The sequence below is a fragment of the Stegodyphus dumicola genome, chromosome 1 (assembly GCF_044657685.1).
Source record: "Stegodyphus dumicola isolate Sdum_Otavi_A_Nest chromosome 1, ASM4465768v1".
Classification (NCBI taxonomy): Eukaryota; Metazoa; Arthropoda; class Arachnida; order Araneae; family Eresidae; genus Stegodyphus; species Stegodyphus dumicola.
In genome coordinates this window covers 262040118-262053368 of record NC_140768.1, presented here as the reverse complement: position 1 = coordinate 262053368, position 13251 = coordinate 262040118, and the positions used below count along the sequence as shown (strand labels likewise).

The 13251-nt window shown below is 33.2% G+C and overlaps 1 protein-coding gene across 1 annotated transcript in view; it reads left to right on the top strand.

Moving 5' to 3' along the window:
- The window catches only part of hh (hedgehog signaling protein), a 228377-nt gene that overhangs the window by 194836 nt on the left and 20290 nt on the right, over positions 1-13251 (top strand). The window contains exon 2 of the mRNA XM_085827440.1: positions 4787-5048. Within this exon, the coding sequence (XP_085683566.1) occupies positions 4787-5048 (262 nt within the window). The remainder of the gene's footprint in view (positions 1-4786; positions 5049-13251) is intronic.

The following is a 13251-nucleotide window of genomic DNA, read 5'->3' as shown; positions in this document are numbered from 1 at the left end:
ACAGTTTAAAGATAAACTTATTTGGACGCCATCCTGTGTTAACCTTCAGACTGCGTCTGGTGATAAGATCGACATAACTGGGAAGTTAAACGTGAGCATCACGTTTGGAAGTGCCGCCTACTATCACACGGCTTATGTGGCGGATATTACAGATCCATGCATACTCGGATTGGACTTTTTAAGGAAATACAATTTTTCCTTCGACTTCAAAAACAACAAGCTGCTTTCAGGATCTGAAGACATGACTATCCATCCTAAGAAGGGATCCTCACCTGGAATTGCCGACGCTTTGTCCGAAAGAACCAGCTCGAGAAACTGCCGAAATCATGCTAGGGTCGAAAAGAAACGCAAGACTACCAGCTATTCTCCATCACAGACGCTCTTCGGTCTAGACCTTCGTCTGCCTTGTGACCGCCTGTTTGATTGCCTTACGGATGCACCTTCATCGCCTGAGGAACACGTCCAAGATGTCAAGGCCCGTTTTGAAGTGATGCACCGTTCCGCACGAAAGCGAGTCAACCTGGCGACGGAGAAAGTGAAGTCCAGATACAACACGAGAGCTACTAGACATAGATCCAACAAAGGAGACAAGGTGTGGTTGTGGAACCCGATTCAACGAAAAGAACTCAGTCCTAAATTACAGTCACCCTCGGATGGTCCATATATAGTCCTGAACAGACTTAATGACGTCATAATCCGTAAGTCTTCGAACTCTAAACCTAAAGTCGTTCATTACGACAGGTTAGCTCATTACTATGGCCATAGTGCGTAATGTAAATAATTGTAAATAGTATAAGACCATGGTCCTTTTTGTTTTCAAATGTGTATTTGATTTGTATTTAGTATTTGATATGCATTTAGCATTTGATTAGTTATTGCATTTAATGTTCATGTTGTTTGATATTGTAATGTAATGTTTATGCCTCAGTTGCATTTATGCCACAGTTGTAAGTTTAGCTTCCTTTCCAGGGATTGTACTGCCCGGGACGTGCAGTCCTTGGGAAGGGGGCAATGTTACGAATATGGTATTTAAAAAGCTAATGTTAGTTCAATTATAAATTAAATGGTTTTATTTCTCGCGCAGTGCAGCACGTGACGAATATTAAAAGAAAGCTAAGCCGGAAAATTGAAAATACAAGAGCGCGTGCATTAAATAAATAAATATCTCTTTTTGATTTCGAGAATGTACTGGAAAATTCTAGCGCGTGATTTTAAAATCTTATAAAAGGAGGAAAACATCTCAGTTCGTAGTTGTAGTAGTTGCTTAGTTTGTTGTTGTTTAGAAAACTGCTCTTGTTGATTGTAGCGAATTCGCGGATTAGCGTTCTTTAGCTGTTTTGAATTACGTTCTATTAGACATTTGAGTAGTTAAAAGATAACTACTGTGAGATATTGTAATACTGCATGATAATTTGAGAAAATTTAAGCATTTTTGTTGTGATAATAATAAATTTTTGTTCATTTTTCCTCGGACTTGTGCATTCATTTCATAACGAACCCGTACGCACGCAACAATATGTTTGTATTAACATGTAAAGAATGATAAATATCTTAAGGAGTCAAGGTTCCTTTAAAATGTCAAAATATCCTCAAAATGCAACACATTTTAAAGCTCAACATCTTTATAATTGGTTTATGAGGGTGAAATTTTGTATATTTATTTCGATATTCTTAATAACTATTTTATGTTACTTTTATTTTAAGTTACAAATATTAAAATATTTTAAATAAATACCTTTCTTGTCAGCCACATAATATTGCAATATGGTACTACGCGCAAAGTTATAATTATAAACAAATCATTGTTTTTTTTTTCATTTTTTCCGTCCAAATTGAAAAATAATTTAGAATTAAAATGACCTATGTTAAAAATAATAGAAATATATTTTTCAAAGAATAAACTGGCCCACCAGCGGCCGAGCGGTAAAGTCTCTGAACACTGGTAGTTCGGTCCGAGGTTCGAATCCCGCAAACGGGCTGGCTTCATGCGTGTTTTCGTGGTTTTCCCCATGTGTAACGTGTATACGAGCCAGTTTCCCCTAGAAAGTCCTCCACAAAGGCATCCCTCCCCTTAGGCAGATAGCCCTAGTGTGCTTTGCCATAATTAAATACACACACACAAAGAATAAACTTGTATTATTTTTATATTTATTATTGTAACTCAGGAATGAATTACGTTTTAGCGTAATTAAGCAGTAGCAAACGACATATAATAATTTTCGAGGATAATGCCATGTTTCACATTAGAAACATTTTATAACGTAGACAACAACGCATTACATTGGGCAAATTTTCCGTGAAACAGAGACCTAGTGAGACTCAAGCTGAGTCGATTGGCATTTAGAGACAAAGAAAAGATGAAAGAAGATGCCCCTTAAAAGAGAGTTATCTGATGTTTTTAAGAAAGGAAATTTCGCATCCAAACAATAACATATTTCTCACCATTTTCAACTTAACGTCTTCTTCCTATACCCTCCTTTGTACAGGTACAGTAAGTTAAATTTTCATTTATTTTATCTGTTTAATATTTTATTTATTCTTTTATTAACATTCAATGATTATTTTTCGGTTTGGGGTTTTGAACATACGTACAAAGTACTGTTGCAAAGTTTAAATAAACAATCATCTGTGGTTTAGGAACAAACTAATCATTTTATATTACTTCCTATAGGGAAAACTGTATCCCTTTTATGGACGTTTCAATTGATGAACATGTTTGAGAAAAGGATTAAGTTCATGAACCTAGGTTTCATTGTAGTTACTCAAAACGTATTTAAAATTTCCTCTCTAGCTTTTTAATTCCCTCTTGGAAGATGAACCCAATATTAAATCAGGATAGGTAATTCACATTTAAAACATATTATCTTCTGAATTTACGGAAATAGTTTCTGAAATTCTTCTTAAAATTACCAAGGACAGGTTTTAGGACTTTTAAATACAAAATTCACAGTCTTTGTAGAAGTTTTCTTAAATGTTCCTGGTAAAGAAAAACTCGTAATTTACGAGAATTACTAAGATGTAAATTAAGATTTTATAGTATTGCAGTAAATTCTAAACCAGCTCGGAATTTTATGCTCAACAAGTAAGTCCAAACTATTCCAATTTCTGACAAGGAACGTCTGCTATTCTTGAATTTCAAAATGGTTTGAAAAAAAAGTGCAGTTGAGTATATACTCTTAAAATGAAGGATATCATTTAAAATCAGCTTCTGAATATCTACAGATAATACAGAAAAATATTAATATGAAATTTTTGATTGCCAAAAGCGAAAGTTTTGACAAAATTTGGCAGCATTTAGCAATTTCGGGAAGTTTCCAAAACAGCGCGGCATTGCTAAATTTGATTACATGTACATGGTTTCAACCAATTTACATAGATTTTGCAGCTATTATTTTAACACTGTGTATATTTAAATGGTAGATTCATGTGAAATTTTGTGTGCATTGATTATTTACTGAACCAATTTATAATCCAATTGGTGCAAACACTTTCCCAGTTTTGTCAAAATCGCTGCTGGTGATTCGGACAGAACTGTGTAAACATTTACATTAAATATAAATTTATGACAACATCTGCATTTCTGCACAAAGTCATCATACTGTTTGCTCTTAACTTAGGTTAGTGACTGCTCTTTAGTAACTTACATATCTTTATATAAAAAAAGTCGTTACTGTAACAGATTTGCCTTTGGTAAGCAAAATACATATTTTACAATTTTCAATATAATACTTTTATTCAGCTTGGTACGTTTAGAATATATTATTATTTTTAGAATATATTTTATTCGCTATATATTATCTGTATAATATACATTTAATCCGTTATCTGTGCGCACTGATTACACATGAAGCATTATAACAATCGCAACGTAATTACATAGTTGCAATATAAAGCATCTATAAAGCATCTTCCTGAAAAAAAAAAAAAAAAAAAAAAGGATTAGTTTTCAGAATTTTCCTGAAAATTCTAAATTTCTTTTTTTAGCCTCATTAAATTAGTTCGCGCTGGTAATAGAACAAGTATCCAATCATTTTGGGTTTCGGAAAATAGCAATTTGAAATCGTTCAGAATCATCAGATGCCGGTTCATCGCCAAATATCATTATAATTTAAATATATGGTTATTTGCTTTAAATATATTATAATCTAAATATATTCATTTGCTACACATTTTATTTACAGTATTTTAGTGGAAATTTTTTTATCGCTATGTATTTTAGATTATTTTTAGATGAGCATAGTCATATGAATTTTTTCGAAAATATTTAAGAGTTGACTGTTGGCAGACTTTCCTTATTAGAGTTACTAGAGCGCCTTATTGAGTAAATCAGAATATTGCATCAATACTTTTGCATTCTTTAGGTTCATAGATATCTCCCAAGTGAATCGTATTAAAAAGAGAATTTTTTATTTTATTGAAGCTGTTGAGTGGCAGAACTCTAAAATCAGTAAGCATTAGTAGGATATCGCTCCAACCTTCCTTCCACACTATCCGCATGTGTATCGCACAATAAAACTCAACTCGAAGATTTGCATACGCACTTTATTTCTGTGATTCTTCTTTAGTAAAGGTTCAGTTGCATTCTTTGCCTCTGTGCATATACAATATTAAATTAAAGAGAATTTGCCATCAATATATTTAGAATATTTTAGCAATCTGTTTTTATGTATTGCTAATTGTTTAATTTTCATATTGCTATATCCAGTGATATTATAAAAATTATTATAACATTTATAATCATTTTCATTCAAACTCTATAATTATTTCCTATTTCCTTGTGTTTCAGCGATGCAAAGAGAAGCTGAACACACTGGCCATTTCGGTGATGAATCAATGGCCTGGGGTTAAGCTAAGAGTCACCGAAGGGTATGACGAAGAAGGCTTCCATTCAGCAGATTCGTTACATTACGAAGGACGCGCCGTTGACATCACAACAAGCGACAGAGACATTTCAAAATATGGCATGCTGGCCCGTTTAGCTGTAGAAGCCGGCTTTGACTGGGTCTTCTACGAGTCTAGATCACATGTTCATTGTTCAGTAAAGTCAGGTATGTGTCGTATGCTATACGTGTCACTGTGATTGGTGACATAGAGAAGAAAAATCTATTTTACATATCTTAATGGCTCAAAAATATTCTTTATTCCTAAGTAAAATTGATGCCTAAAATGAGATTTCTGCTTGTTATGCTTAAAAATGTGCGAAATATGCCAATCTTTCCAATCACATGGTTGGAATAGCATTTGAAAATAGTGCAAGCATTTTTGCTGAATCTTTAAATAAAATAAAGTTAGCCGATGGAACGCATCAGAAATTTTTAAAATGTAAGCTATGAACATTTTCCTTTTTCATTGAAATACTAGTATTCTATTCAATAATTCTACTAAAATTTCTTTCAAATACTTATTGTTTGCATAAATTATTCTCTCATTTGTCCCTTTGTTAAAGTGTTTGAGAGAGGTTCCAGCTTCCATCAGCAAGGATTCCGTTAACTTCTAATAATCTTCTATTCTTCTAATAATCTTATCAAAAATGATATAAAGTCAATAAAAATAACATCGTCATGAATAATAAACTGTGTCACAGACCAATTGAAAGCATTCCTGTCTAAGAAACTCACAAGCAGTCACAGAAATTTTATTTAGTTGAATTCTGAATAGAGAAATCTTTCAAACCCCTCAGTTATCTGATGATATTTTCTATTCAAAGACAAAAAAAAAAAAAAAAAAAAAAACTAACAGTAGCATAAATTAGAAAAAAATTTCAAATTTCGAATAAAACATGCTGTATATATGCTAGATATAAATGCTGTATATACTTAATAATTATAAAATTATGATGACAAATAAATATAATATCAGTACATTTTTAATTTACATTACTTTTTACCCATATAGAAACAGTGAACTAACAAGTGTTAAATTATATATATATATATATATGCATATATATATATATATATATATATATAAAGCAGTTTCTAAACCCAGAACTATTTAGGACGACATTTTATCTTCTATCTAAGGGAAGGGCTGCTTTAAGAAGTTTCGGGACCCCTATGGTGTTCTTTTAAAATTATACTTTCTTATGGCATGGTCAGACTGCTGCATAATTTATTATCATTAATTACTTTACTTTTATTTACGATTTTATTTAAATTTTACGATTACTTATGTCATATTTTTTGCTTTTGAATAGTTTACAAAATACTGCAGTTTTCACTAATTATATAGAACACAAATGTATTAAAAACTGTAATGCAACACTTTGTAATATTATCAAACATATAATTTTCAGTAAAAGAAACTGAAATGTCTAGCATGCTTTTATTAAATTCAAAATTCTGAAACATTTAATAATTTCTACACGGAAAACCTTAAAATGTATGAAAAAATAAGTCTTACCTCAATATATTTTATTTTACAGCATAATGCTTCTAATCCATTTTTTGCAATATTATGTCATATTCATTTACTTAAATAGTTAGTTTGATTTACTTTTAACCTTAACTTGATCATTTTTTACATAATTTGACTTCATAATTTTGTCACAAACTTTTTTTTTTTTTTTTTTTCTGATTTCTTTCTTTTTAAGTAACTTTTTCCTACATCTCTTAACTCTTCACATTTCGTGATTTTTGAGCAGCAAACATTTTAATTAACTTGTCAATACTCAATGGATCCGCATCTACCTTTCTGCTGTTATTACAGGAAGATCTCTTAAGTGTCCTTTAGTCACTGAAGATGGTAGATAATTTTTTATTAGCATTAAATTTCAAAAGCCGTTTTCTGTTCTAGTCGCTAATGGCTGCCTTTTGAATACATCAACGATGTTTTCGAAAAGCTATGGCGGGGTAGGGGCTACTACAGCTGCATGAAAGAATTCATAAGCACTTCAAAAATCTATAACTAGGTGTTCCCTAATCCGCAACTATGATTTTATATCTTTCAAAAAGTAGCAAAGTAGTTTTTGAATAGAACGAAACAGAAGCTAAATGTTACTAATTATTAAGTTAAATATTACCAGTTGGAGAGCCGTATTAAGAACTTTTTATTTCTGAAAGTTCTGCGCTTGCAGTATGTCCATAGACTTTCTTTTTCTAAAAAAAAGTGGAGTGATATATACACTCCTCAAAAATGAAGTTGCAGCACCAAGAAAGAATGCGCCTAGCGTCATGCAAATTGAAGGAGTGAGAGTTGTGAGGTGGATATGCAAATGATAAAAGTTGCGTGCGCATTAGATCACGTGGTACGTATATGCGGGCTATAAAGTTAAGCCACTTTCTCTTCTCATAAACAGCATCTGAGGTTTTACGGAGCATTGGAGACTTTAAAAAAAGCATAAAAAATGCCTCTGAGACGTCGGCGAGCTCAATACCATCAGTTAACGACCAAGGAACGTGACCGTATTATCGAACTCCATGAGCTTGGCTTGTCTCTGCGCACAATAGCCACCCGTGTTGGGAAGAATGTGAGTACCATCCAACGTTGTGTCACACGGTGGATTCAGGAAGGTGGTAACGTACACGTCGAAGAGGAAGTAGTGGACATAGGTGCACGTCAGAAGAATAAGACCGGCGTATTCAGCGGTCAACTATTGGAGACCTTTTCTCCACGTCACGTGACATCCGAAGCCGGTTGTCCTCCAGGAGCAAGTGGATCTGTGTCCACCCAAACTATACGCAACAGATCGCATGAAGTACACTTTCGTTCACAGGTACCAGCCACAGGTGTACCATTGATTGCTGAACACAAGACTAGACGCCTGGTGTGGTGTCAGCGTCATAGTGCGTGGACCATCGAATGGCATCGGGTTTTGTTCACGGTTGAATCTTGTTTTTGTCTGTGGAGGAATTACGGCCGTCGACTGGCGACCCGGTGAACGCTACGAAACAGCCCATTTCGCCGAGCGTCACACCGGTCCTGCACCGGACATTATGGTTTGGGGTGGCATAACGTTTTATCACAAGATGCCCCTAGTACACATTAACGGCATTATGACAGCGGACCGCTACGTCACTCAAGTTGTGAAGCCTGTTGTTCTGCCCTGGTTGCAAGGCGTACCCAACACGGTATTCCAGCAAGACAATGCCAAGCGGCATGTCACACGGCGCACTATTAACAGCCTGATCGGATCTGACATCCCATCCTGGCCGGCAGCCTCTCCAAATCTGAAGCCCATTGAACACCTATGGAATGTCATTGGACGTGACATTAACCGAGGACTACGCAAACCCTGGACGATCTGCGTACAGCAGTGAATGTGGCATGGCAAAGGCTACCTTAGGCAGCCATTAATGAGCTCATTGATAGCATGCCTCGCCATCGTTTGGTATTTTCTAGACTAGTTTAGTTTATGCAGCTTAATATGTTAGTACAAACAAGTGTTAGTTAATTTCAGTACCTTTATTCCATCAACAAATTTTAATGTTAGAAAACAGTAAATATTGTACTTTGAACCTCAGCATTTTCCAAAATAAATTAATGCTATTATTTCTTCTCTTAGTTAGCTGGATTGTTTGTAACAAAATTCTTTTGCTACTTCTTGGTGTACTTCAAAAAATTTTTTTAATAAATTTCTAAATTTCAATAGCTAATTTGGCACCCTTTCTAATTGTTCCCGTGAGATAAGTGCTTCGCTTGCTTCATTCTTGTCTCGGCTCTGACAGGAAGTATAAAAAATGAATAAAATAAGATTTTTGTGGAAATTAAGCTAAACAGAATATGTGTCTGTGATAAAACAAAGGTATTAACCTACTGGATCAATTCTCTTTAAACAGAGACTTACACCTTTGGATGTAAAACAACTGGTAACTTCAAACGCATGTTCCTTTTAGTTAAAACAGTAATAACATAAGAATAATAAAAATATTTACTTAAACAGTTAGTGCATTAATTGATTGGAAGTTCAATATTTTGGGACCCTGTATTACGGTTATACATTATTATATTGAAAGCCAAACGCTACGGATTTCATCGGGCCCATAATTTACAAACTATTTGTCAGATCTCCGTACAGTTCATAAAGGTAAAAGTCTGCTTGTATTTAATACACGAAAACCATAATTGAAATTTTCTGAATTTTTTTTAGCAAACATTTTTAAGTCTCATCTTAATTCAGAGTAATTTTCATGCAGGAATCATTTTTCAACCTCATTACATATGAAAGGAAATTTTCACTTTCCCCTCCCCCTGATATGGTATTACGTCTTTCTTTGGCCTTTTACACTTTAGATGTATTCTGCTCTGATTACATTAATGTCCTTTCATTTTAAAGGTTCTTTCATTTAAGTGCATTAATTTGCTGAGTTTGTTCTATCAGACAACAGAATATCGAGAAGATTTATTAGTAAAAGAGAGATCTTATAATTTTATAAAAATAAAAATATTGATTTAAAGAACGTATTCGCTGAAGTCTTTGATAGAAATTAAGTTTTATTTAAAATTAAAGTTCCTTTAATTTTAAATAATACTTTCGAGGTTTCATTTAATAACTGAGATTAAAGTGTGTTTAATGGAGTTTATTCACTGGAGTAGGCGCATATGCGCAATCAGAGTGGCGCGATTAAGCGACTCTCGGATCAAGAGGCACGTCCAGCGCTCTTTCAAGGGCCTTCAAAGTACGCTTTACTTGCTTTACAAGGGATAAGTAGGATTATAAGAATTTGCAGGGTAATGTTTCGGTCCCCTGAACTCAAAGGCTTTAAGCCAAGTTTTTTTGGACTTACGCGGTAATTAAACCTTGCGCTAAGGAATGTAATTTTCCAGAATTGTGCTTTGTTATTATAGTTGCACGAAATAATTATTTGCCGCGTAAGTTTTGATTTGATAAAACAGTTTATCATACAGTTTCGTAAATTTCTTTTGCTCTAGATATTGCAGCTTGTTTATGGCTGCAATATCTAGAGCTTGAGTTATGAGAAACAATACTGAAGTGATCTCTATTATTTTAAAAAATAGCAGTCTTGCTGTACATACAGACAAAATTTGCATTTGATTTTTGCTAGTTTTCAGAAAGCTATTATATTTCGAAAGAAAGTAGACTATTTTAGGATTTATGACTCCTGTCAGGATCTTAAAAATTATTAGTAATAGCTCTTGCATTTCAAAAATATATTTACCCAATTTATATATTAGTCATTTGGATGAATGAACTAAATTGATTAGTGAAATAACGTGAGACGAAAGAAAATAGCAGGAAATTTAGATTACAAAATTTAAATAATAATAGAAGGAAATAGCAAAATATTCGATTTATATCAGCAAATGAAAATTAAGCCAGTGAAGTAGCAAAAGGTAAAAAATTCCTACCAGTTCCTGCAGTTCTTCCAAACAATTTGTTTATTTTTAGCTTTTGAACAAAATAAAATTTAGAAAGATAAAAGTAATGTGTTCAGGACTTTATCAGTACCCAAACGGCGAAAAAAGAAGTTGTGGTGGCGGTGGTGGTGAGCAAGGAAGTTCTAACTGCGGTAGGCTAATTGGGTTTTAAAGGAAAAGCAGGCGATGGCTATCTGTCTAACACAAAGTTGCCTTTATGGAAGACTTTTTATATTATGTTTATAGGAAAGAGGCTCGTATTCACATTACACATGGGGAAGGTAGGAGCCGAAATCGAACTGCAGAGTTCAGAGATTTCAGTTATACACTCGGCTATTGGTGGGCTGCAAATAAATTTTGGTTTGCTTTGTCCATCGAAATTCTACTAGGACGAATAGTTAGGGTCTAAATGTAACAGAAGTTACGTTGTTGATTGATCTGTGATAACAAATCATAAATAAATATGATTGATCTGGGATAATAAATAAATATGCGGAACGCTAACGAAAATCTCGATATAGGTGCTCTTTAATAACTTATGTCAGATTAAAACCACATTTTTAAGTCAGGCTGAGCTTTGGAAACCTATAGTAGATCCTAAAAGAATTCCACTGAGAGCCTGACTTTCAGAAAATCATTAGCTTCGGGAGAAAGAACTGATGGCTGTAAAAGTCCCAGAAAGCAAAACTCTTGAAATAAATTTGCAAGATCTACAGATAGAGTGGTGAATAAAGATTAAAAAATGATAATTAAAAATAAATAAATAAAGCACAATTAAGCTTTTATAATACCTAAAGAGGTAAATAAAAATAATTATAGTAAACCGTCAAAAAACGAAATGAAATAATAAAATAAATAAATAATGAGTAAATTATTAATTAATTGAAAAAATACAATCGAAATCAACTGAAATAATAAAATAAATATAAGATAAATAAATTAATAGTAACAAAACGTGGTAACAGAGAATTAAAAAAAGCAAGCATTTTAAACATAATTTCTTGAAGTCACATAAAAACTGGTCCTAATTCTGACTTTTATTCTATTTAAAACTTATTTCACCAGATGAGTACAACCCCAAAATATTTCTTTTGCTGAAGAACTCGCATTTCATTCTGAGGATTTTCTTAATCAAATGTTCATGCGTATTTTTCTCTTCCCAGGTAAAATAGAACATTTTCAATATTATCAATTTTACTAACTGCCGAATTAAATATCATAATAATAATAGAATTTTCTGTTAATATTGCGATTCAGCTATACAAAGAAACACCGGTCCAGGTCTTATTAAGTCCCCGGTAGAATAAATATTTCTGCTAAAAAGTACCTAATCTAGGTAACTAGATTAGGCTCCGCCTAATAAGTCTTGCTAGAGTGTTGAAAAGAATGAACATAAGAATTTGTCCCCGAAAGCGAAGAGTTAAAGACTTTCATAACCACGCCAGATAAATTCATTTGGGTATTTGGAAACTGAGCAAATTCCGCAACTGCAATTAAATAAGTGTGCAGACTTTTCAATAATGTGTGATCTATGGAGAAGGAAAAATTAAAATGCAGGTTAGGAACTGGGTATGCAGTAAATAGTTAGAGCCGTCAGACAGTTTTTATTATACTTTTTACCTTAGTTTTCTCAATAAATCAATTTTATAACCGGTCCTCTGGCAGAATCCATTTTATTCTTTGCAGTAACTAGTTTAAAACATCGGTACTCATTTGCTGGATCAGGTTCCGCAGTTCTACATAAATATTTCAGAAAACATCTCCGAGGCGGTGTGAAACGTACTATTTATCGCTTTAATTGATCAAACTTCAGTTTGTTTTTCTTTTTGAAAAATATACACTCAATGAAATCATAAATCCAAAGAAAATTAATATTTTTTCGTCTTGTGATGTCAACGGAAGCTCTTCACTGATTCGCTGTTGGAACTAAAATTGCATCATCTTTTTTTTTTTTTTTTTTTTTAATTATCTTTGAGATAGTATGAACTGATGTGTTCTTTCTCATTAATGAGCTACAGAAATTAATTGTCCTGAACTAGGCCTGCATTTTCTATGATGCAAAACGTTGCAGCATCCTTGTCTTGCAAGCTATGCGTTTGTGAAATGCTTTTCTAAAGAAAGACTGGCTCATATTTCAGGCACATATGGGAAAACAATGGCAACTTTGCGCAGTCAACCTGTTCAGTAGCCAAAATCCCAAAAATTACTACTGGTGTTAAGGGCTTATACATCAACATATGAATCCTGTCTTCGAACAATATATTAAAGCTCAGCGTTTACTGCATAAAAAAAGTTCTCACTTAGATATTAAAGCTCAGCGTTTACTCCATAAAATAAAGTTCTCACTTAGAGAACCGGTTTTGGTGGACAGTGTAACTTCTCGTTTGCAGACTGTTTTGCAGTATTGTATATCTTAGAAGTGCCGTTTAAATGGCTATGAGGCAGATAGTCTGTACAATAATATTACTCTCTCTTCTCCCCCCCTTTTTTAGAATTACCTTTAAGTGAACATCAAATATTTAAACGGAAACCAGTTTTACAAATATTATACTGCTTGTATCTTTCTTTGTGCTTGTAGAAACTTTGCAAGCCCGCTCACTGGTAGGACAAGAACCTTTGAAAATAATGATTGTAATTTAGCGAATTATGTGAACTAATCAGTTACCTAACTTTTTAAAACTTTACTCAACGGTTATAAAATTATTTCTGATATACCTTTGTTTTGAAGGAATATGTAAGAAGCAATTCTAAGATTTTAAAAACTGTGGTGTTCAACAACCATCAGAGTAGTAACTTGATAATAAAAAGGAGAACTGTTTAATAACAACGGCAAATGATAATGTAGATCAGAATACAAAAAGCACCAATTTAAAATATTAAAAGCAATTTTGATTAATTGGTAATTTCAAATGGTGGTCTTTTTCAAAAATGTAA